This window comes from Mobula birostris, chromosome 2, assembly GCF_030028105.1.
Source record: "Mobula birostris isolate sMobBir1 chromosome 2, sMobBir1.hap1, whole genome shotgun sequence".
NCBI lineage: Eukaryota > Metazoa > Chordata > Chondrichthyes > Myliobatiformes > Myliobatidae > Mobula > Mobula birostris.
In genome coordinates, this window is record NC_092371.1 from 222,845,590 (window position 1) to 222,872,464 (window position 26,875).

A 26,875-nucleotide genomic window follows, 5' to 3' on the forward strand; every position below is an offset into this window, starting at 1 on the left:
GCTCACCAGCCTATAATTTCCTGGTTTATTCTTGGAGCATTTGTTAAAAAACAGAACAACATTAGTAATCCTCCAATCCTGTAGTGCCTCACCTGTGGCTAAGGATGATTTAAATATCTATCCTATTGCACTTGCCTCCCATAGGGTCTGAGGGAACATCTCTTTGGACCCTGGGGATTAGTCCACCCTAATTTGCCTCAAGACAGCAAAAGGACCCTCTATTATCTACATAAGGTCCATGACCTCTGCTGCTTTGCTTCAATTTTATAGATTCTGTGTCCATCTCCTGAGTAAATTCAATGCAAAAAGTCCAATTAAGATCTCACCATCTCTTTGGCTCCATCAATAGATTACCATTCTGATCTTCCAGAGGACCAGTTTTGTCCCTGGCCATTAACATATCTGTAGAAACCCTTAGGATTTTTCTTCATCTAGTCTGCATGCCTTCCTTTAGCTCTCCTGATTTCCTTAAGTGTTCTCTCGCATTTCTCATACTTATCTAGTACCTCATTTGTTCCTACTTGTCTATACCTGCTATGCACCTTTTTTTCCCCCCTTAACCAGGCCCTCAATATCTCGAACCAAAGTTCCCTAAATCTGTTATCCTTGCCTTCTATTCTGACAGGAAATACAAGCTTTGTACTAGCAAGAGGAAATCTTATCAAGAAGGATGATTGGGGGGGGGGCGGGGGAGGAATCTCATTGAAGCCTTTCGAATGTTGAAAGGTCTAGACAGTAGATGTGGAAAGAATGTTTCCCATGCTAGGGGAGTCTAGGACAAGAGGACACAGCCTCAGGATAGAGGGGCATCCATCTGAAACAGATCCGGAGGAATTTCTTTAACCAGAGGGTGGTGAATTTGTGGAATTTGTTACCACAGGCAGGTGTGGAGACAAGCTTGTTGGGTGTATTTAAGGCAAAGATTTATAGGTTCTTGATTGGACAAGGAATCAAAGGTTATGGGGAGAAAGCCGGGGAGTGGGCTGAAGAGGGGGAGAAAAGGGTCAGCCATGATTGAATGGCAGAACAGACTCGATGGGCCAAATGGCCTAATCCTGCTCCTATGCCTTTTGGTTTTGGGGTCTTATCAAAATTTACCTTCAGAAGGCCTCCCACATACCATGTACATCTTTGCCGGAAAACGGCCTGTCCCAACCTTCATTTGCTGGATCTTTTATAATACTATCAAAATTGGCCTTTCTCCTATTTAGTATCTCAACCCGAGGACCAGACTTGTCCTTCTCCGTAATTACCTGAAACTAAGGCATTCTGATCACTAGTGTTACCCTACACAAACTTCTGTCACCTGCCGTGTCTCATTCCCGAACAGCAGATCAAGTATCACACACTCTCTCACTGGGACTTTTATGTATTGATTAACGAAACTTTCCTGAACACATTTACAAACTGTATTCCATCTAGTCCTTTCTATAGTATGGGAATTGCAGTTACTATGTGGAAAGTTAAAATCACCTTGTTTCTTGTAATAGTCTGCAATCTCTCTACAATTTTTTTCCTCTAAATTCAGTGGATTGTTGGATGGTCTGTAGCCTCATTAACCTTTTATTCCTCAGTTCCACCCATAAAGTCTCAATAAAAATGTTTTTCAGTCTGTCCTGACTGAGCATTGGTGTGACATTTTCCCTCACTAATAACACTACCCCTCCCCCTTTAATCCCTCCTGCTCTTACCATGTCTAAAACATTGGAACCCCGGAATTTTGAGCTGGCAATCTTGCCCCTCCTGCAACCAAGTCTCACTAATGGCTACAATATCATAATTCTAAGTGTTTCTCCATGCCCTGAGTTCATCTATCTCTCCTACAGTACTTGCATTGAAATATACGCAACTCTGCACATTAGTCCCATCATGCTCAACCTTTTGATTCCTGACCTTGAGGTCTTAATAACATCTGTCTCCACAACCACTCCACTATCTGTTCTGGCAGTCTGGTTCCCATCCCCCTGCAACTCTAGTTTTAAACCCCCCCGTGCAGTTTTACTAAACCTTTCCACTAGGCTATTAATCCTCCACCAGTTTAGGTGCAAACCATTTCTTCTGTAGAGGTTTCACCTTCTCTGGAAGAGAGCCCAACGATTCAAAAATCTGACACTCTCCCTCCTGCAGGAACTCCTTAGCCATGTACTAAGCTGTATAATCTTACTACTTCCGGCATCACCAGCATATGACACAAGTAGCAATCCTGAGATCACAATCCTTTTGGACGTCTTTTCCTCTAAGTTAGCACCTAACTCCCTAACTCACTTTGCAGAACCTCATTCCTCTTCCTATCTATGTCATTGGTACCTATATAGACCATGACCTTTGGTGGCTCATCCTCCAACTTAAGAATGCTGAGGACTCGATCTGAGATGTCCTGGATCCTGACTCTCGAGAGGCAACATAACATCTGAGAATCTCATTCTCATCCATAGAACCCTCTTTCTGTTCCTCTAACTAATGAATCCCCTCTCACCACAGCTTGCTTTTTCTCTCCCTTTTCTTTCTGAGCCATAGAGGCAGACTCAGTGCCAGAGACCTGACTGCTGTGGCTTTCCTCTGCAAGGTCATTCTCTCCCCCCAGCAGTTAGAAACATAGAAATGTAGAAAACCTGCAGCACAGTACAGGCCCTTCAGCCCACAATACTGTGCTGAACATGTACTTAACTTTAGAAATTACCTAGGGTTACCCATAGCCCTCTATTTTTCTAAGCTCCATGTACCTATCCAGGAGTCTCTTAAAAGAGCCTATCGAATCTGCCTCCGCCTCTGTCGACAGCAGCCCATTCCACGCACCCACCACTCTGTGATTTTTTTTTTAAAAAAACACTTACCCCTAACATCTCTGTACCTACTTCCAAGCACCTTAAAAATGTGCCCTCTCGTGTTAGCCATTTCAGCCCTCTGACTATCCACACAATCAATGCCTGTCATCATCTTGTACATCTCTGTCAGATCATCTACATTGTGTAGGCCATGTTGTTAATGTGTCCAACACCAGACTCCTAAAACAAACACTACTGAGCTAGACTTGAAAATGTGTTTCCAAGTGCATAAAGAAAAATGTTCAATGATGTGCTCAATGCCTCTTTAAGAAATGCAACATCATTGCTGACTGTTGGGAATTCCATGTCTACTTGGAGTAGAGAAGTTTGTCAGGTGGTGCAGTACTTAAGTTACTTCCATGTGCTCCTAGTTCACGCATTTGGTTTTCAATAGCACCCCTTTCACTTTAAAATATGTTGTTAAAGGAACATAGGCATAATTTTTTTTTGAACCTTTGATTGAGACAAGGAATTATTTATCCTTAGATGGCCTCAAACTGAGAAAATGTGTAAAAGTTAACCCAGAGTAACATATGGCAACATTGATTGCAAAATGATCCCTGTTTTCTGTATAGAGAAAGAAACTGAATCTACATTTTGTTTAAAGCTCTTTGTCAGAACTACAATGTTAGTCATGTTGTGCATTCCCCAGTGGTGTTTTGCTAATATTGGTCATGAGCCTCATTTAAATTGAAATAAAATGCTGTTTTGTATTATTAATTTTTCATGCAGGATAAGTTATAAATTTACCTTTTATTTTTCAGAAACGTTCCAAAGGGCAAATAATGTTGGACCGGGTGTGTGAACAAATCAATTTATTAGAAAAAGATTACTTCGGTCTCACTTTTCGGGATACTGCTGGTGAGAAGGTACATTATAAATTTAAATGTTCATATCTCTAGGTAAAGTTAACTAAAATGGGAGGATTTTAAAATGGAATAGAAAATCTATCTCCGTCACTGAGGAACAAACTAGTTTAAAATCCATTACTTGTTGAAACACATTTATCTTTACAAATAGAATACTGCAAATTTTTAAACACAAAAAGTAGTAGTTGTTCAGTTGCTGTAGAAAAATTGACAATCTAAAGTAACCAAATACTTGAAAGCCAGGATCTGCCTTGTTTATGGATTAGTTGTGTCACTTTTTTTTTTGCAAAGGAGATGAATGTTTTGCCATCTCAGCATAACTTGGTTGGGAATATTTTATAAAAAGATTAATTGATAGATTCCTGATCAGTAAGGACATCAAAGATTGCGAGAAGATAGAATGTGGTCGAGAGGGATAATAAATCAGCCATAATTGAATGGCAAAGAAGACTTTAATTGAATGGCTTAATTTTGCTCTTTTCTGATGGTCTTATAGTCTTGTTATGGATGCTAGAAATTAAATTAGCTGAACATTGAATATGTCCAGTGGTTCAGGCTGCACTTGTGTGAAGCTGTTAACATCTTGGGTTACTACAGAAAATGTACACCATCCTCTGTTTGCTGTACTGTCCCAATAAAAATAGAGGTAAGAATGGATGTGAGATGAAAATTTAGGTGACAATTGGGCAAAATATGATGTAGTTAAAAAGTAAATGAACTTGTTTATTCAATATATGTTTAATCTGGTCGGTGTGCAAGAGACGGTATCTTAGGCAATGGATAAGATATTCCAATTTGAAAGAAATTCAAAAAATTCTTGTTTCACTTGAACGGATCATTGGACATCTTGGCCATTGGGGAAAAAGAAGGCAGTAAGGAATGAATGGCATTTATTGTGATTGTATGAAAAGCAGTGGGAGAAAATGGTGTGTTCATAAAGTAGTCCAAGGTGTCATGTAGGCAACATTCTCCTTAGAATGCTGGAAAGGAGGATGAAAATGTGATTGGTGTGAATATTGTCCTTACTTTACATCCTTAAAATCTTTTGGAGGTGATTGTAAAAAGTGATTTTTTTTTTGTAACTAGGAAGGAACAATTGGATTAAGTGATTTCAACTAAAGCTCTAAACTGTTTCAAGAACATTTCAATACTAAGTATATTGCAAAAGTGGGTTAAAATGGGAAGCATTTTTGAAGTGAATATTTCAACTTTTTGAAATGTTAATTGAAATAACCATGGCAAGTTTTGCAGACAATGGTTAGTATGTGCAATATTTTCAGTATGTGCACTGTGCAGATGGGGGAAGAGATGCCTGAGAAAGAAGAAATTTTGCTTTGTGTTAACAGTTCAAGATTCAATGATATTTATATCTTGGAAGTGCTTGTTAATAATTATATTAAACATTTGGCACTGAAGGTCAGAAAGAAAAGCATAGGATTTGGAAGTGTCAAATATCTAATGAAGTTCAAGCACTTTCCCAAAATATTACTTAAATATGTTCACTGTTTCCATTTATCACCAAGAATTTCAGTCACTCTGTTGGAAACAAAATGAAGAAAATCCAGTAATAAAAGATCTGCAATAGATCTCTGTCATTAGCTTTCAGTTCCATTTTCCCTCATTCACTTCATGTCGATGGATTTCAAGGAAAATTATTTTTCTTAACTACTGCAAATAAAGCAAATCCTGCAGTTGAACTGCTCCTTGAGTAAAGATGTTGCCCTTCTCCCCCATCCCCCGCACTATCTTGAAAATATTTTTGCTTGTAGTTCTTCCATGTGCTGTGTGGATTGTCTAAGTTTTAAATCAAAAATAAACGATATTCATTTTGCTGTTTTCTATTTATGGTTTTAAGATAGAATTTGAAAAAAATAATAATTGCACAAACTTTGATTTTGAACAGGATGAGTGCAGGCAAATAAATTGTGGTTTTTAAAAAAACTATATATCCCAGCTTAGTTCTTGTAATGTGACTTGGAAAATGTACTATCCTGAGTTGTAGGTGTTAACAAGAATTTGCAATATAGTTCAAAATGATCTGTCTTCCTTGCACTGATTGTTAGACGATAGAAGCTATTGTTACTACTTGGCACAGCTTGGACCTTTTTGCCTCTCCTCCCCTGCAGTGACTGTTTTTGACTCCATGTTAAAATGCTAAAAATCTTTGACTTCCAGTCTGCTTTGCTGAATACTCGATAATCTATTCTTCTCATTCAGTTGCCACAGGCAGCTACTTATTAACCAGCTGTTCTTTTCAGCTGCAGCTCGATAGAATGCAAGCTGCATAGCTGCATACCAAGCACCCTTTAGATGTTACATAAGACTGGCCTCCAGATTAGTAGAGGGGAGTTTATAGTTAACCAAGACATGAGTGTTGTGAAGTACTCCATTTTACTTGATCTGTCTCCTAATTAGTGTTAACGTTGAGTTTTTCAGGATGTACAGTATTAAAATGAATTGAAGAATGTTACAGTTCATTGAAGTGGTAGAGGTCTGGGGAAGAAGTATTTTGTGGAATTTTTGTACCAGAATTAATAAATGCATTTTTAACTTTATTAATAAAGTTCATTTTCATGAGATTATTTTCAATATTTTAAATAACTTAATGGAAAGAGACAATGTGAATATATGGGTCTATTTTGATATCTGAATGCATGAGTACATGGAAAATCTTATGTTGCACTCTTAAGTGGAAAATGTGAATACAATATAAATGTTGAAGAATCAGTTGGATTGTAGTTAGTTTCTAGTCCTGCATTGCCGCAAGCATTTTTAAGCCATTAATATTATGGTAGATACACTATCTTCAATAATGGTTGAAGTAATTTAAAATTTTGAAAAATAGTGTATTTAAAGAAGACACTTGTGTAATTAAGGTCCTTTAGGTACAAATGCATAGCAGGTATAGGAAAGTAGGAACAAATGAGATGCTTATGGAGTACAAGAAATGCAAGAGAACAAGGTGAAGGGAGAATCCTAAAAGTTTCTACAGGTCTGTTGAGAGCAAAAGAACTGCAAGGGACAATATTGATCCTCTGAAAGACCAGAATGGTAATCCATGTGTGGAGCCAAAACAGACAGAGGAGATCTTAAATGAATTCTTTGCGTTTGTATTTACCCAGACGAGGAATACAGAGTCTATAGAAGTGAGGCAAAGTTTCATCAACTTCATGGACCCTGTACAGGTTACAGAGGAAGAGGAGGCATTTGCTACCTTGAGGCAAATCAGGGTAATAAAACCCCAGCACCTGACAAGGTGGTCCCTCGGACCCTATGGGAGACAAGTGCAGAAATGACAGGATCCTAGCAGAGATATTTTTAAAACATCCTTGGTGGCAGGAGGGGTACTGGAGGATAGCCAATGTTAATCCACTGTTTAAAAATGTCTCTAAATAGAAACCAGTAAACTATAGACTGGTGAGTCTGACATCAGTTGTGGGAAAGTTATTGGAATGTATTCTGAGGGATCAGATATAAGTATTTGGATAGACGTGGACTGATTAAGGATAGTCAGCATCGCTTCGTGTGTGGTAGGTCATGTCTGACCAATCTTAGAGTTTTGGAGGAAGCTACTAGGAAAGTGAATGAAGACAAGGCAGTGTATGTTATCTACATGGACTTTAGTAAGGCATTTGACGAGGTACTGCATGGGAGGCTGGTCGAGAAAGTTCAGTCGCTCGGCATTCAGGATGAGGTAGTAAATTGAGTTAGACATTGGCTTTGTGGGAGAAGCCAGAGGGTTGTAGTAGAGGCTTTCCTCTCTGTCTGGAGTCCTGTGACTAGAGGAGTGCCGCAGTGATCAGTGCTGGTCCATTGTTGTTTGTCATCTGTGTCAATGATCTGGATGATAATGTGGTTAATTAGATCAGCAGATTTGCAGATGACACCAGGATTGGGGTGTAGCGGAGTGATAAACGCTATCGTGGTTTGCAGAGAGATCTGCATCAGCTGGAAAAATCGGCTGAAAAATGGCAGATTAATTTAATGCAGACGAGTGCGAAGTTTTGCACTTCGGTAAGACCAACCACGGTAGGTTGCCATGTCTGGAGGACCTGAATTATAAGGAAAGATTGAATTGGTTAGGACTGAATTCTTTAGAATGTAGAAGATTGAGAGGTACAGTATACAAAATTGAGGGTTCTAGATAGGGTAAATGCGAGCAGCTTTTTCCATTGAGTTTGGGTAGGACTACAACCAGAGGTCATGAGTTGAGGGTGAAAGGTGAGAAGTTTAAGGGAACATGGGAAATTTCTTCACTCAGGGTCGTTAGAATATGGAATGAAGTTTAAGAGAAGTTTGGATAAGTACATGGATAGTAGGGATAAGGAGGGGTATGGTTCCGGTACAGGTCAATGGGAGTAGGCAGTTTAATGGTTTTGGCATGGACTAGATGGGCCGAAGGGCCTATTTCTGTACTGTACTCTATTACTGTTACATTTGCAAGAATTTTTCTGAATTAGATTCATTCTAATGTGCTGTTGTTTGTCTCTTTTAGAATTGGTTGGACCCTGTGAAGGAAATAAAGAAACAAATTCGAAGTAAGTATGCTGTTGCATGATCTGCCAAAGTTGACTAGGGGCGTTGAAGATTAATATGGATATGCCTTCACTGTCATCTTGCATGCCATGCAGGTTGTTCTAGAAATGACCACACTAATGGAGTCAGATGTAAAGGGTTCTTTTTAGTAATGTACATAGAGTTTTATGTTACTGATAATGTTGCTGTACTGAGCATGTTGTGCAAATTCCTGCCCTACACATTGCTGTACTGGGAATTCCTCTGCTGGGAAACTGGCATGAATGCAGCAATGATTCATCCAGACGTTTCAGAAGGCTGATGTTGGAATGAGCAATGCAATTGCTTTGCACTGAGATGTGGATTTAGGCTGCACTCTGGCCAGCACTGTGACTGAACATAAGATCTCATATTTGAATGATATCAAGAGGAATTCTACAAGTGTCAAATGTAAGCTAACTGTTCCTTGTGTTGATAGGCCTATTGAATCTAATGGTCTTTGTCACCACCACATGTTGGTTGTAATGGAAGCTTCTGTCTCTCCCTTTCTGTTAGGCTGCGCAGCTGTGCTGAGCCTGGTGGTTTCTCTATCAGTGCCTTAAATGAAAATATGTTAGATCAGGCACAAATCATTGGAAGGAGTCACAGATGAGAGAGTTTTTTTTTTGGAGAGAAAGAGAAAACCCCATTAAATCGAACCTGTCTCTCTCATCTTGTTCCTGTTGTTGATGTATGTGGAGCAAAAAAAGTACTGACTACCAAAGTTTTCAACTTGAAGTTGGTAAACTGAACGCAATAAATTTTTTAGGCATATTGAAGACAATTCTTAAAGAAAATGGCTTAATTATGAACTCTATCTGCACTTTAGCAAATGTCATGTAAGGAATACCATAGGCATTATATAGAAAATAATTGTTCTATATAATCACGTGTTTTAATTATCCTTGTGAAAGCGGTTTACTAACCACCCCAATTTCCATGAGAATAAACTTTTTTTGTAAAAATGTGTTTAAGAGCTTATAATATTTCCTTCTCCCCAGCATGACTGATTAGTGGGGTAGGGGGCCGGGGTGGGTGAAAGTCAGCAGATGAAGATTTGTTTGTGGATTGAGTGTTATCAATTTATCAGTTATCAATTTTCATGCTTGATTTTGCTGCACTACAACTTGCTGAAATTGAGTAGTTATATGTCTTAGGCTGGCACATCGAAGCATTTAAAACCACTTTTTTCTGTTGTCACATGTCATTTAAAATAAGAATTGTATGTAATTACAGGTTGTCCTTGGCACTTTTACTTCAATGTAAAATTCTACCCCCCTGATCCTTCACAGCTAACTGAAGACATCACAAGGTATAAATTTATCAGATTAATTCAATTCTTTTGAATGTTATAAATGTTGAAATCAATGTTTTTAATAAAATTTTTATGGCATATTATAAGTATGTTTTATTTGTATGTTCTAAATATGTTCTAGTGTAAGAGATTTTTGGTGAAATAATTTGAATTTCTTCAAATCTGCTAGTATTGACAGGCTTGATATTCAAGCATTAAAAATATTAAAATGTATTTCAGGTCAGTACAGAGATAAGTTGTCCAAATCTAGCTGCATATGCCCAACTAATCCAATTTGCCAGTATTTGGCCATTCAAACCAATATAAGCCCAGAATGTACATCTGCACATGCTGCGAGTCTTTGACTCACTAAGTGACATGTGGTGCTGCATCTGTCGCAATGTTGTATCCCTGTGGTAGATCTAGGTCTTGTTGCAATTTTTCAGTATAACGCTTGGGGAAATTGGTGTTCTAATCATAGAACAAACCTAGAACCATTGTTGAAATTGATTAAATGTAAAACCTTGGATCTGATAGATTTCAAAGGGGATTCTACTCGTGTTAAATGTGAGGGAAAGGGTTTTTAAAATTATTTTAATTTTGAATGTTTCAAGTTATTTTGAAGTTTCTGGTCTACATTTTAAAGTAATTATTTTAATACAATTTTAGTTATTTTTGAATGATTATGATAGTCACATCCACTTTGAAATGGGGCAAGTTTGAACGCCAGTGTTATCTTCTGCCAAAAGCCTTGGGGATTTCTAAAGGTGCCTTTATGGTCTGTCAACTGAGACTGAATCATTTGCCAGTTATAAGTGGCTAATTCAGAATGGGGTGCAGGGAGAAGAGGTGGTCATCTTGGGGGATATTGCATATGAAAACAATAAAAATAAATCATTCCCAAAAATGAAACTATTCTTACTGTCTTTATCCCCTTCTTGTAGAGCAATTGCATTTGTCCTTCCTCTTTTTCAATAGTTCTGCAAATTTTACTTTTCAATGTTTCAGGTTATTTTGAAGTTTCCAGTCTACATTTTTAAAGTAAATATTTTAATACAATTTTAGTTATCTTTGAATGTTTATAATATTAGTCACATCCAACTTTGAAATGAGGGAAATGAGAGAATGGTGGCATGGACTAAACCTCTTCCCACCCTGCTAGTTGCCATCCCCTTCTCTCAATTCCTCCATCTCTGCCAGTTCTGCTCTCAGGATGAGGCTTTTGATTTGAACTAAGGTTCAAAGAAAAGGTGTTTTCCTTCCTTCATCAACGCTGCCCTCACCCGCATCTCTTCCATTTCGCATATATCTGCTCTCACCCATCCTCCCACCACATCACCAGGGATAAGGTTCCACTTGTCCTCACCTACCACCCCACCAGCCTCCATGTCCAGCACATTGTTTTTCTGTGACTTCTGCCATCTTCAACGGGATCCCACCACCAAACACATCTTTCCCCCTCTTTGCCCCCTCTTCCACCCCCCCGCCCAACGTTCTTCTTTCTACAGGGATTACTCCTTACACAACCCTCTTGTCGGTTCATCCCTCCCCACTGAGCTTCCACCTGGCACTTATACTTGCAAGCAGAATAAGTGCTACACCTGCCTCTTCACCACCTCCTCACTACCATTTAAGACCCCAAACTGAGGTGGATGGTATACTGTATCCAGTGTTCCTGGCGTGGCCTCCTGTATATCTGTGAGACCTGACGTAGATTGGGAGACCGCTTCTTTGAGCATCTATGCTTCATCCGCCAGAAAAAGCGGAATATCCCAGTGGCCACCCATTTTAATTCCACTATCCATTCCCATTCTGATATGTCAGGCATGGCCTCCTTTACTGTCGTGATGAGGCCACTCACAGGTTGGAAGAGTAACACCTTGTATCCCATCTGGGTAGCCTCCAACCTGATGGCATAAACATCAATTTCTCAAATTTCTGGTAATGCGCCCTCGCCCCCACCATTCCCCATTCCTATTTCCCCTCTCAACTTCTCACCTTACCTGCCCATCATCTGGTGCTCCTTCCCCTTTTCTTTTTTCCATGGGCTCCTGTTTTCTCCCATCAGACTCCCCCTCTCCAGCCCTGTATCTCTTCCACCAATCAACTTCCCAGCTCTTTATTTCACCCATAAGATATAGGAGCAGAATTAGGCCACCTGGCCCATAGAGTCTGCTATGCATCTCTGTTTTGAAAGGCCGTCCCTCTATCCTGGGGCTATGCACTCTTGCCCTAGACTCTTGTACAATGGGAAACACCCTTTCCACATCTACTCTGCCTAGGCTTTTCAACATTCGAAAGGTTTCAATGAGATCCACCCCCCCCCCCCAATCCTTCTGAATTCCAGCGAGTACAGACCGAGAACCATCAAACGTTCCTCATATGATAACCCTTTCATTCCTGGAATCATCCTTGTGAACCTCCTCTGGACCCTCTCCAATGCTAGCATATCTTTTCTAAGATGAGGGGTCCAATACGCAAAGGTGAGGTGTCACCAGTGCCTTATTAAGCCTCAGCATCACATCCTTGCTCTTGTATTCTAGACCTCTTGAAATGAATGCACTTGCCTTTCTCAACACTGACTCAACCTGCAAGTTAACCTTCAGGGTGTTCTGCACAAGGATTCCTAAGTCCCTCTGCATCTCAGATACCTGGATTTTCTCCTCATTTAGAAAATAGTCTGCACATTTATTTCTACTGCCAAAGTGGTATTTCATTTGCCACTTTCTTGCCCATTCTCCTAATCTGTCTAAGTCCTTCTGCATCCTACCTGTTTCCTCAACACTATCTGCCCCTCCACCAATCATCGTATCATCTGCAAACTTGGCAACAAAGCCATCTGTTCTATAATCTAAATCATTTATACACAGCATAAAAAGAAGTGGTCCCAACACCGACCCCTGTGGAACACCGCTAGTCACTGACAGCCAACCAGAAAAGAATCCTTTTATTCCCACTCGCCAACTCCTACCAGTCAGTCAATACTCTAACCATGTTAGTAACTTTCCTGTAATACCATGGGCTCTTAACTTGATAGCAGCCCCGTGTGGCACCTTGTCAAAGGCCTTCTGAAAGTCCAAATATACAACATCCACTGCATCCCCTTTATCTATCCTACTTGTAATCTCCTCAAAGAATTCCAATAGGTTTGTCAGGCAGGATTTTCCCTGAAGGAAACCATGCTGACTTTGTCCTGTCTTGTTCTGTGTCACCAAGTATTCTATCACCAGGCTCTTAGAGTGGAGTAACATTTGCAGTTTTCCAGTCCTCTGGCACCATGCTAGATTGCAGTGATTTTTGAAAGATCATTTCTAATGCCACCACAATCTCTAATGCTACCTCTTTCAGAACCCTAGGTGCAGTTTCTCTGGTCCGGGTGATTTATGTATCTTTGGGTCTTTTCAGCTTTTTGAGCACCTTCTCTCTTGTAACAGTAACTACACCCACTTCTCTTCCTTCACACAGTACAACATGAGACATACTGCTAGTGTCTTCCACTGTGAAGACTGATGTAAAATACTCATTTAGTTCATCAGCCATCTCCTTGTACCCCGTTATTATTTCTCCTGCCTCATTTTCTAGCAGTGCTATATCCACTCTCATTTCCCTTTTATTATTAACTTATTTGAAAAAAAACTTTTGCTATCCACTTTGATATTATTTGCTAGCTTGCCTTTATATTTCATCTTTTCTCTTCTAATGATTTTTTTCTAATGTAGGTTTTTAAAAACTTCCCAATCATCTATCTTCCCACTAATTTTTGCTTTGTTGTATGCCCTTTCTTTTGCTTTTTCAATAGTGTTGACTTCCTTTGTCAGCCATGGTTGTACTATTTTACCATTTGAGAGCTTCTTCATTTTTGGAATACATGTGTCCTGCATCTTCCTCATTTTTCCCAGAAATGCATGCCATTGCTGCTCTGCTGACATCCCTGCCAGCAGCTCCTTCTTTAATTAACTTTAGCCAGCTACTCTCTCATACCACTGTAATTTCCCTTATCCACTGAAATACTGCTACGTCAGACTTTACTTTCTCCCTATCAAATTTCAAGTTGAACACAATCATATTGTGATCACTGGTTCCTAGGGGTTTGTTTACCTTAAGGTCACTAATCGCCTCTAGTTCATTACATAACATTCAATCCAATATAGCTGATCCCTTAGTAGGCTCAATGACAAACAGCTCTAAAATGCTCTCTAGGTATTCAACAAACTCACTTTCTTGAGATCCATTACCACCCTGATTTTCCCAACCTACCTGCGTGTTAAAATCTCCCATGACAACCATCACATTGCCCTTCTGACTCACCTTCCTGTTGCAACCTGTGGTCTGCCTCCCAGCCACTGTTGGGAGGCCTGTATATAACAGTGAGGACCAAGAAGGTTTGGACAAGGGAATCACAGGAGCGCTTACAGGACTGCTTTAAATCAGTGGACTGGACTGTATTCAGGGATCCATCTTTGAATCTGGATGAGTATGCTGCAGTTGTTACTGACTTCATTAAAACCTGTGTGGATGAGTGTATGCCTACAAAGACTTACTGTAATTCCCAAACCATTCAAGTCTAGTAACCCAGGCCTGTACCAGAAAAACAGTTATGATTTGCAGAGGGCTATTTCAAGGGTGAAGAGACAATTTCGAATGAGGCTGGAGGCGATACCAGATGCACGGCAACTCTGGCAAGGTCTGCAAGACATTACTTCCTACAAAGCGAAACCCAGTAGTATGAATGGCAGCGATGCTTCACTACCAGATGAACTCAACGCCTTCTATGCACACTTTGAAAGGGAGAATACAACTACAGCTGTGAAGATCCCTGCTGCACCTGAGGACTCTGTGATCTCCGTTTCAGAGGCAGATATTAGACTGTCTTTAAAGAGAGTGAACCCTCGCAAGGCAGAATGTCCCGATGGAGTACCTGGTAAGGCTCTGAAAACCTGTGCCAACCAACTAGCGGGAGTTTTCAAGATCATTTTCAACCTCACTACTTCAAAAGGCAGCAATCATACCAGTGCCCAAGAAGAATAATGTGGGCTGCCTTAATGACTGTTGCCCAGTAGCACTCACATTGACAGTGATGAAATGCTTCGAGAGGTTGGTTATGACTAGACTACACTCCTGCCTCAGCAAGGACCTGGACCCATTGCAATTTGCCTATCACCACAATAGGTCAACAGCAGGCGCAATCTCAATGGCTCTCCGCAGGGCGTTAGAACACCTGGATAACATAAACACCTACTTCAGGATGGTAGCATTTAATACCATCATTCCCATAATCCTGATTGAGAAGTTGCAGAACCTGGGCCTCTGACCTCCCTCTGCAATTGGATCCTTGACTTCCTAACTGGGAAACCACTGTCTGTATGGATTGGTGATAACATATCCTCCTTGCTGACGATCAACACTGGCGCACCTCAGGGATGTGTGCTTAGCCCACTGCTCTACTCTCTGTATACACAAGACTGTGTGGCTAGGCATAGCTCAAATACCATCTATAAATTTGCTGATGATACAACCATTGTTGGTAGAATCTCAGATGATGACAAGGAGGCATACAGGAGTGAGATATGCCAACTAGTGGAATGGTGCTGCAGCAACAACCTGGCACTCAACGTCAGTAAGATGAAAGAGCTGATTGTGTACTTCAGGAAGAGTAAGACGAAGGAGCACATACCAATCCTCGTAGAGGGATCAGAAGTAGAGAGAGTGAACAGCTTCAAGTTGCTGGGTGTCAAAATCTCTGAGGATCTAACCTGGTTCCAACATATCGATGTAGTTATAAAGACAGCAAGATAGCAGCTGTACTTTATTAGGAGTTTGAAGCGATTTGGCAAGTCAACAAATACACTCAAAAACTTCTATAGTTGTACTGTGGAGAGCATTCTGACAGGCTGCATCACTGTCTGGTATGGAGGGGCTACTGCACAGAACTGAAAGAAGCTGCAGAAGGTTGTAAATCTAGTCAGCTCCATCTTGGGCACTAGCCTACAAAGTACCCAGGACATCTTTAGAGAACGGTGTCTGAGAAAGGCAACGTCCATTATTAAAGACCTCCAGCTCCCAGGGCATGCCCTTTTCTCACTGTTGCCATCAGGTAGGAGGGACAGAAGCCTTGAAGGCACACACTCAGCGATTCAGGAACAGCTTCTTCCCCTCTGCCATCTGATTCCTAAAAGGACATTGAAGCTTTGGACACTAACTCACTTTTTAAAAAAAAATATGCAGTATTTCTGTTTTTGCACATTCTTTTAAATCTATTCAAAAATGTAATTGATTTAATTACATATGTAATTATTTATTTTTATGTTTTATTATTTTTTTCTCTCTCTGCTCTATTATTTATTGCATTGAACTGCTGCTAAGTTAACAAATTTCACGTCACATGTCGGTGATAATAAACCTGATTTTGATAACTGACATCAATGTCCTTTTACCCTTGCAGTTTCTTAAATCAACCCACAAGGATTCAACATCTTCCGATCCTGTGTCACATATTTCTATTGATTTGATGCCATTCTTTACCAGTAGAGCCACACCACTCCCTCTGCTTACCTTCCTATTTCTTGGATATAATGTGTAACCATGGGCATTTAGCTCCCAACTACAACCATCCTTCAGCCACGATTCAGTGATGTCCACAACATCATACCTGGCAATCTGTAATAGTGCAACAAGATCATCCACCTTATTTCTTGTACTATGCACGTATAGATACAACACTTTGAGTACCATATTTGCTGTCCTTTCTGACTGCATCCCTAATGATTTGATACTCAGTCTGTTGGCTGCAACTAAGTCCTATCAACTGCCCGCCCTTCTGACAATCTGACTGCACACTATCTTTACTTTTTTACTATCCGTCCTTTCCTGAGTCCCTTCACTCCAGTTCCCACTCCTCTGTCAAGTTAGTTTAAACCCTCCCCAAAAGCTCTAACAAACCTGCCTGTGAGAATATTGGTCCCCTTCGGGCTCAGGTGCAACCTGTCACTTTTGAACAGGTCATACCTCTCCCAAAAGAGATCCCAGTTATCCAAGAAGGGGCAGAAGACGCTGGTGGGAGTTGTGTACAGGCCACCTAACAGTAGTAGTGAGGTCGGAGATGGTATTAAACAGGAAATTAGAGATGTGTGCAATAAAGGAACAGCAGTTGTAATGGGTGACTTCAATCTACATGTAGATTGGGTGAACCAAATTGGTGAAGGTGCTGAGGAAGAGGATTTCTTGGAATGTATGTGGGATGGTTTTTTGAACCAACATGTCGAGGAACCAACTAGAGAGCAGGCTATTCTAGACTGGGTTTTGAGCAATGAGGAAGGGTTAATTAGCAATCTTGTCGTGAGAGGCCCCTTGGGTAAGAGCGACCATAATATGATGGAATTCTTCATTAAGATGGAGAGTGACATAGTTAATTCAGAAACAAAGGTTCTGAACTTAAAGAGGGGTAACTTTGAAGGTATGAGATGTGAATTAGCTAAGATAGACTGGCAAATGACACTTAAAGGATTGACAGTGGATATGCAATGGCAAGCATTTAAGGATTGCATGGATGAACTACAACAATTGTTCATCCCAGTTTGGCAAAAGAATAAATCAAGGAAGGTAGTGCACCCGTGGCTGACAAGAGAAATTAGGGATAGTATCAATTCCAAAGAAGCAGCATACAAATTAGCCAGAAAAAGTGGCTCACCTGAGGACTGGGAGAAATTCAGAGTTCAGCAGAGGAGGACAAAGGGCTTAATTAGGAAGGGGAAAAAAGATTATGAGAGAAAACTGGCAGGGAACATAAAAACTGACTGTAAAAGCTTTTATAGATATGTAAAAAGGAAAAGACTGGTAAAGACAAATGTAGGTCCCCTACAGACAGAAACAGGTGAATTGATTATGGGGAGCAAGGACATGGCAGACCAATTGAATAATTACTTTGGTTCTGTCTTCACTAAGGAGGACATAAATAATCTTCCAGAAATAGTAGGGGACAGAGGGTCCAGTGAGATGGAGGAACTGAGCGAAATACATGTTAGTAGGGAAGTGGTGTTGGGTAAATTGAAGGGATTAAAGGCAGATAAATCCCCAGGGCCAGATGGTCTGCATCCCAGGGTGCTTAAGGAAGTAGCCCAAGAAATAGTGGATGCATTAGTGATAATTTTTCAAAACTCGTTAGATTCTGGATTAGTTCCTGAGGATTGGAGGGTGGCTAATGTAACCCCACTTTTTAAAAAAGGGGGGAGAGAGAAACCGGAGAATTATAGACCGGTTAGCCTAACGTCGGTGGTGGGGAAACTGCTGGAGTCAGTTATCAAAGATGTGATAACAGCACATTTGGAAAGTGGTGAAATCAGCGGACAAAGTCAGCATGGATTTGTGAAAAGAAAATCATGTCTGACGAATCTCATATAATTTTTTGAGGATGTAACTAGTAGAGTGGATAAGGGAGAACCAGTGGATGTGGTATATTTGGATTCTCAAAAGGCTTTTGACAAGGTCCCACACAGGAGATTAGTGTGCAAACTTAAGGCACACGGTATTGGGGATAAGGTATTGATGTGGATAGAGAATTGGTTAGCAGACAGGAAGCAAAGAGTGGGAATAAATGGGACCTTTTCAGAATGGCAGGCAGTGACTAATGGGGTACCGGAAGGCTCAGTGCTGGGACCCCAGTTGTTTACAATATATATTAGTTACTTGGATGAGGGAATTAAATGCAGCATCTCCAAGTTTGCGGATGACACGAAGCTGGGCGGCAGTGTTAGCTGTGAGGAGGATGCTAAGAGGATGCAGGATGACTTGGATAGGTTGGGTGAGTGGGCAAATTCATGGCAGATGCAATTTAATGTGGATAAATGTGAAGTTATCCACTTTGGTGGCAAAAATAGGAAAACAGATTATCTGAATGGTGGCCGATTAGGAAAAGGGGAGGTGCAACGAGACCTGGGTGTCATTATACACCAGTCATTGAAAGTGGGCATGCAGGTACAGCAGGCGGTGAAAAAGGCGAATGGTATGCTGGCACTTATAGCGAGAGGATTCGAGTACAGGAGCAGGGAGGTACTACTGCAGTTGTACAAGGCCTTGGTGAGACCACACCTGGAGTATTGTGTGCAGTTTTGGTCCCCTAATCTGAGGAAAGACATCCTTGCCATAGAGGGAGTACAAAGAAGGTTCACCAGATTGATTCTTGGGATGGCAGGACTTTCATCTGAAGAAAGACTGGATGAACTGGGCTTGTACTCGTTGGAATTTAGAAGATTGAGGGGGGATCTGATTGAAACGTATAAAATCCTAAAGGGATTGGACAGGCTAGATGCAGGAAGATTGTTCCCGATGTTGGGGAAGTCCAGAACGAGGAGTCACAGTTTGAGGATAAAGGGGAAGCCTTTTAGGACCGAGATTAGGAAAAACTTCTTCACACAGAGAGTGGTGAATCTGTGGAATTCTCTGCCACGGGAAACAGTTGAGGCCAGTTCATTGGCTATATTTAAGAGGGAGTTAGATATGGCCCTTGTGGCTACGGGGATCAGGAGGTATGAAGGGAAGGCTGGTGAAGGGTTCTGAGTTGGATGATCAGCCATGATCATAATAAATGGCGGTGCAGGCTCGAAGGGCCGAATGGCCTACTCCTGCACCTATTTTCTATGTATGTTTCTATGTAAGAACCTTAACCCTGCCCTCTGCACCAGCTTCTCAGCCACACATTTATTCACTAACTCATCCTGTTTCTACCCTCACTGACGCGTGGCACAGGCAGCAATCCAGAAATTACTACCTGGGAGGTCCTGCTTCTCAGCTTTCTACCAAGCTCTCTAAATTCTCTTTTCAGGACTTCATTTCTTTTTTCTTCCTGTGTCATTGGTACCAATATGCTCCCCCTTCCTCTCCAAAATGTTGTAGATGCAATCTGAGACTCCCTGACCCTGGCACCTGGAAGGCAACATGCCATTTGGGTGTCCTGTTCACATCCACCGAATCTCCTGTTTGTTCCCCTCACTATCAAGTCCGCTATTACTACCAATCCCTTCTTGTCTCTCTTCCCCTTCTGCACCATGGACCCATGCTTGGTGCCTGTAACCTGGTTGCCGTGGCATTCTCCCGGGAGGTCATCCCCCACAAAAAGTATACATTGTTTTTGAGGGGAATGGCCACAGGGGCGCTCTGCTCTAACTGCCTACAGCCGGCCCTCCTTATTCGCGAGTTCCGCATGTGCGAGTTCAACCAACCGCAAATCGAGAAATCCTGGAAGTGCTCTTCCAGCACTTGTTGTTCGAACATGTACAGACTTTTTTTTCTTGTCATTATTCCCTAAACAATACAGCATAACAACTACTTACGTAGCATTTACATTGTATTAGGTATTATAAGTAATCTAGAGATGATTTAAAGTGTACGGGAGGATGTACGTAGGTTATCGTGGATCGGGAACGAAAAAAAATCCGGAACTTGTCTTACTAAGTAAGTCGGAACAGGTACATCCGGTATTATTTAGCATCAGTTAGTCAAACGTTTGTCTTAGTATATAGTATATATTTTACTTTTCTATGCATATAAAATATTTAAGAATCATATGTTTCAGCGCCGGGCTCAGGAACGGAAATTCCTGAGTTCGATCCAGTGACAGATAGTTCCCGAGTTCGATCCAGTGATGGATCGCTTCCGAGCGTGCAGTCCATCTCTGCCGGGTTGATGTGGAGGATCAAAAACCCAAAACCCAATAATTAAACCACTGCGTTGCTACGTAATAATTGTTGTTTTAATTGGGCAGGGCCTTTCTCATTTTATCCTTTAAAATGGTTCCGATCGTTGACCGACTGTAGCCTAACGCTTTTTCAATGACCAATGGTGTTTCACCTCTTTCTGATCGCTTTATTATTTCCACTTTATTTTAAATCGTGATTATTTTTGTGAACAGAAACACTGCGGATTCAGAGCTCCGCCACTGGGTCCTAATGCCCACTGCACTGAGACAGGTTAAATAAGGTCTGGGGTTCCGCTGGGTCCTAAGTTCCACAGCATTGAGACAGGTTGAATAAGGGACTTGAGCATTCGCTTTTTTTTTGGTATCCTGGAACCAATCCCTCGCGGATAAGGAGGACCGACTACATTTCTCCTGATGGTCACCCAGCTACTCGCCTCCTGCAACTTCGGGGCGACTGCCTCCCTGTAACTTTGATCAATTGTATTCTCACTCTCCCATACAGGCTGAGGGTCAACCAGTTGCTGCTCCAGATCCCTAACATGGTCTTCAAGGAGCTGCAGCCAGATGCACTTAATGCAGATGTAGTTCCCTGAGAGACTCTGGGTCTTCCAGTTCTCCAGCATCTGGCATGAAGAGCACACCATAGCTATTTAAATGGTACAATAATAGAGGGAGAAAACCCAAAAAGGAAACCTTAACAGACGCTTTACACAGAGCTGACGTCTCTTCCGAGCCAAAGCCTCCTTTGAGCCAAAGCCTGTTGCTTCTACTCCTGCCACTGGCCTACTCCCATACAATGGCCGCTCCGCTTATCCCTTCTGCACTTTTATTTAGTTTGTGGAGCTCTATTGATGCCGCTGATAAGCCACGTATAATGGACAAATGCTCTCGAAACTCCCTTTTTAAATAACCGCTGCCGACCTGCGAGAAATCCCTCTTGGTAGAGCTCTATTGATGCCGCTGATAGGCCATGTACAAGATAGCTGCCCCCTGCCCCCCCCACCAGTTTCACCTATCACCTTGTGTTTCTTCTTCCCCTCCCCCCCCACCACCTTGCACTGACTTTTCTGTTCATTTATAAACTTTTAACTGACTACAATGTTCTGCATTATGTTCAAAATCAGGTTTGACATCACTGGCATACGTTGAGAAATTTATTGTTTTGTGGCAAGAGTGCAGTGCAATATATAATAAAAAAACTAAATGACAATAAGATAGATATTTAAAATTAAATAATGCACAAAGAGCAAAAATGTAATAACTATATTGAGGTAGTTTACATGGGTTTACTATCCATTCAGAAATCTGTTGGTGAGAGGAGGAAGCCATTCCTAAAACGTTGAGTTCAAGCTCCTGTACCACCACGTTGATGGTAGCGGTGTAACGAGGCCATGTCCTGGGTTATGCGGGTGCTTGCTGATGGATGCCGCCTTTTCGAGGCATCATCTTTTGAAGATGGCCTTGATGGTGGGGAGGCGAGTGACCATGACGGAGCTGGCTGAGTTTGCAACTTTCTGCAGCTTTTTCCCAATCCACTGCAGTCACCCCTCCATACCTGATGATGCAACCAGTTAAAATGCTCTCCACCTGTACCTCTGTAGAAATTAGCGAGAATCTTTACTATCGTAATAAGTCGCAAACTCCTAATGAAATATAGCTTTCTTTATAATTGTATCAATATATTGGGCCTGGAATAGATATCCAGAGATGTTGACAACCAGGAGATTGAAACTGCTCACACTTTCCATTGCTGACCCCTCTCTGAGGACTGGTGTGTATTTCACTGATTCTCCTTCCTGAAGTCCACAATCCCATTTCCTGGCCTTGTTGATGTTGAGTGTCAGATCGTTGTTGTGACACCACTCAACCAGCTGATCTAACTCAACGGCTGTACACTGCCTCGTCACCATCAGAAATTCTGCAAATAATAGTCTTCAGTTAAATGGCAATCAGGTTAAGTTGCAACAGAATAATTCAAGGTTTGTTTTCATTAGTTGGAAGACCCATCCCCTCTTAAAAAATTCTCGTCTTAATGTATTAACTTTTTTAATAAAAGGTAGAAGTTAAGATAGATGCAAAGGAAGTAATTTTATTTACCTGGGTAAAATTACATAATCCTCTGATTAAATGTGAATCTTGCCTGCTTGTCCGTGGTCTTAAATTAACAAAAATAATCCATATTTATTTACTTTAATAGCTATTTTTTAATATCATTCTTGTACTTTTTCTAACTTACATCTTAAATAGACAGAAAAAAATCACTTTGAAAAATTTTAATTTATTATATTAATGAAACATGAGTTGTTTTTAAGTGGAACGTCATTAATGGAAGACTTTTGGTATCATCTGAAGCTTTACTCATCCCAACCGGCATTCTTCGTTGTCTTTGCAGATATTATTTGTGCCTTCAACTCCGGCAGGATATCATATCTGGTCGTTTGCCATGTTCGTTTGTAACTCATGCCCTTCTTGGTTCTTACACATTGCAAGCGGAACTTGGGGATTATGATGCCGAAGAACACAAAGCAGGTTATGTCGCAGAATTACAGTTTGCTCCAAACCAGTCGAAAGAATTGGAAGAAAAAATCTCTGAACTGCATAAAACACACAGGTAGAAATCAGTAATAGTTGCTTGTCAAAGTATATTTACTTATCATTGCGTAAGTAATGAGGTACTCATGGGAACTAGTTAAATGATAAGTTCCCTCAGTATATGTCACTGCAGAATACATAATGTTAAAAATGGTAGAATTTTTGTACCACATCTTCTGTTTGAAAATCAAAAAGTTACAGGCTGAAAATCTAAAATAAGGATAGAAAATGCTGGAAGCTGAAGTGTTGAACAAGGCAGGCAAAATCTGTGGGATGAAAAACTGTTAATATTTTGGCTTAAAGACGCTTTGTCAAAATTTGGAAAGAGAAAACGTATTTTAAGCTGCAGAAAGGGTTGACGAGGGTATGATATTTTGAACAGGATTGTCAGTGCTAAACTATTGATGAATCCATAAGATATAAGAACAAAATTAGGTCATTTGGTCCATGGATTCTGTTCCACCATTCAATCACACCTGATCTCTTAACCCCATTTTCCCACCTTCACATAACTCTTAACCATGACAAGTCTATCAATCTCTGCATTAAACAAATCCAATGTCTTGCCATAGACTCTCCTGTAATGGAAATGTTCTCTCCATGTCCACTCTGCCCTTCCCTTTCAGGATTTGGTAGGTTCCAATAAGATCTTCCTTCCTTCTGAACCACAAGTACTGTTTCAGAGTCATCAAGCATTAAGCCTTTCATTTCTGGGATCTTCTCTTATGAATCTCTCTGGACCCTTTTCTAGGCCGGTGTATCTTTCCTTTGATATCAGGGCCAAAGTCGCTTAATTTATTCTGAGTGTGATTGGACTAACACTTTAGAAAGCCTCAGTATTGCATTCTTGTGTTCATAGTTTAGTATTCCCGAAAAGCATGTTAACGTGACAATTAGACCATAAGATATAGGAGCAGAATTATCCCATTTGGCCCATTGAGTTTGCTCTGCATTTACTTTCCCTACTACCAATTCAATCAGTCCATGTCCTCAACACTAGCAGCCCCTCCACCTGGCTTGTTATCATGTGCAAACTTGGAGACAATGCCATCAATTCCTCCATCCAGATTAGTAACGCATAAATTAAAGTTGTAGTACTTGTCCTAAATGGAAATGATCAAATATTCCTGTTTTGGACTACTACAGCTGAAATCCACAGTCATAGCCATGAATACTTCAGTAAGCAACATTGTTTTAAGACCTTTAAATAAAAATCTATTGATCCTCAAAATCGATAGACCCTAGATGGAAGACTTGGGTTGCAAGTGCACTTCCCCTTTCTTTTAAAAAAAGGAGGTAGCATGGAAGGTGTGCTGGGCTACAGGTACGATTAAAACGCAAAAGCTTTAGGTGCCCACTCCTGACTATCCTGCTGGCAAGTGTACAGTCTCTGAAAAATGAAATTGAAGATCTCAGAGTAAAATTGCAGTACCGGGGGATATCAAGGACTGTTATGTACTTCCCTTCACAAAAACACGGCTCACCTCTGCCATTTGGGATGTAGCGCTGCATGTGATTAACTCTTCGTGGTGCACAGACGTGATAGCGCTGTCTCAGTCCTGCTCACCCAACCTGGAATATCTGGCATTGAAGTGTTATATTTTATCTGCTGAGGGAGTTTCCCACCATCATCCTGATGGCGGTATAGGTTCCATCTCAGACCTTGGTCAGGCAGGTACTGGAAGAGCTGAGCACCATGATCAGCAGTACCTTCCGTTTCATTGTGGAGGATTTCAACCAGGCCAGCTTGAAGTCCTACTACAGGTTAAGAATGCTTACTGTACCATCTCGTGCCCAGACTTTGGAAAGTCTGATCACCTAGCGGTATTTCTGCTACTCCTGATGTATAGGCAGAAACGAAAGACCAGTGGTGATGACCAAGAAAGTATGGTCAAGGGAGACCGAGGAGTGCTTACAGGACTGTTTTGAGTCACTGGACTGTACAACATTCACAGATTCATCTTTGAATCTAATTGACTACACCTCAGTTGCCATCTGCTTCATTAAGACCTGTGAGGATGAATGTGTGCCTTGGAGAATATACTGAACGTACCCGAACCAAAAGCCGTGGATGAACCCGGAGAATCATAGTCTACTGAGGGCTAAATTTATGGCATTCAGAACTATACAAGAAGTCCAGGTATTATCTATGGAAGGCTATTTTAAGAGCAAAAAAGGAGTGTGGAGGGCAACTGAAGGGTTAAACAGTGTGTTGGTTAGTTGATTAGAGGGAGTGAGTACTTGAGATAATTGGTAGGGACAAATAAAAGGGGGTAACTGAAGAGGAGTGGCCAGTGTATGAGTGGCTCAGGGTAGGAGTGGAATTTTGAGGCTTTGGCTCGAGAGGCTTCGGCGAGCAGAGGCTGAGGACAAGCTTGCTCCCAGTGAGCTAATGCCGGGTAAATTTCTTTAATTACTTTAATTAACGTAGGAGTAGGTAATGTTGGCAGCAGTTAGGACACTTGAGTGCTCCCTATGCAGTACGTGGGAAGTCAGGGCGAGCACAATTGTCCCTGATGACTACACTGTAAAAGGTGCATCAGCTGCAGCTCCTGACAAACCGAATTAGGGAGCTGGAGCTTGGATGAACTTCGGATCATTCTTGAGGCAGAGGCAGAAATAGACAGGAGTTTAACGGAGACAGTCACCCCTAAAAGTCAGGAGGCAGGTAGCTGGGTGACTGTCAGGAGAGGGAAGGGGAATAGACAGAAAGAGCAGAGCACCCCTGTGGCCGTTCTCATCAACAATAAGTATACTGTTTTGGATATTGCTGGTGGGGACGACCTACCAGGGACAAGTTGTAGTGGTCGCGTCTCTGACACCAAAATTGGACCCTCAGCTCAGAAAGGAACGAGGGAAAAGAGGAGAGCAGTAGTGATAGGGGATTCTATGGTTCTAAAAACAGTTCTGATTGAAGTTAGGGACAGAGTCATCTCTGGCAGGGTTTGCTTTACCTGTAGAAAGTAGAGTTTACTTTCTACAAAGCAAAACCTAACATCGTGAATAGCTGTGGTGCTTCACTCCCAGATGAGTTCAATGCCTTTTATTGCACACTTTGAAAGGGAGAATAAACCTACACCTGTGCAAATCCCTGCACCATCTGGTGACCCTATAATCTCTGATTCTTGGGCTGACGTCAGAACATCTTTCAAGAAGTGATCCCTCACAAGGCGTCAGGTCCTGTTGGTGTACCTGGTAGATAACTAAAAATGTGCTAACCTAGTGGCAGGAGTTTTGAAGGACATTTTCAGTCTCTCACTGCTGCAGTTGAGGTTCCCACCTGCGTCAAATGGGTGACAATCATACCAGTGCCCAAGAAGAGTATGGTGAGCTGCCTCAATGACTTTCACCCAGTAACAGTCACATCTACTGTGATGAAGTGCTTTCAGAGATTGATCATGGCCAGAATCAACTCCAGCCCAGGCAAGGACCTGGACTCACTGCAATTTGCCAATAGCTACAATAGTTCTACAACAGATGCAATCTCATTAGCTCTCCACTCCTTGAATCACCTGGGCAATGTCAATACCTACACCTGGCTGCTGTTTGAGTACAGCTCAGTGTTCAACACCTTCATACCCTCAGTTCTAATCAACAAGCTCCAAAGTCTGGGCCTCTGCAACTGGATTCTTGATTTCCTCACTGGGAGACCACAGTCAGTGCAGATTAGAATTAACATCTCCTCACTGACGATCAACATTGGCGCACCTCAAGGATGTGTGCTTAGTCCACTGGACTACTGTCTTCACCCACGGCTGTGTGGCTAGACACAGCTCAAACGCCATCTATAAATTTACCGGTGACTCAACTGTTGGCAGAATTTCAGATAGTGATGAGGAGGCATACAGGAGTGGGATGGGTCAGCTGGATGAGTAGTGTTGAAATAGCAACCTTGCATTCAACATAAGTAAGACCAAGCAATTGATTGTGGACCTCAGGAAGGGGAAGTCGAGGCCACACATGCCAACACTCTGAGGGGTCAGCAGTGGAAAGGGTGAGTAGTTTCAAGTTCCTAGATGTCAATATCTCTGAAGATCTATCATGGACCCAA

The 26,875-nt window shown here is 41.4% G+C and overlaps 1 protein-coding gene across 12 annotated transcripts in view; it reads left to right on the plus strand.

Annotated features, from left to right (window-relative positions):
* The window catches only part of epb41l2 (erythrocyte membrane protein band 4.1 like 2), a 193,188-nt gene that overhangs the window by 101,652 nt on the left and 64,661 nt on the right, over positions 1–26,875 (plus strand). For all 12 annotated transcript variants that reach the window (XM_072251522.1, XM_072251530.1, XM_072251531.1 and 9 more), the window contains exons 4-7: positions 3,590–3,694; positions 8,190–8,232; positions 9,485–9,560; positions 22,625–22,843. In XM_072251522.1, coding sequence (XP_072107623.1) covers positions 3,590–3,694; positions 8,190–8,232; positions 9,485–9,560; positions 22,625–22,843 — 443 coding nt within the window. The remainder of the gene's footprint in view (positions 1–3,589; positions 3,695–8,189; positions 8,233–9,484; positions 9,561–22,624; positions 22,844–26,875) is intronic.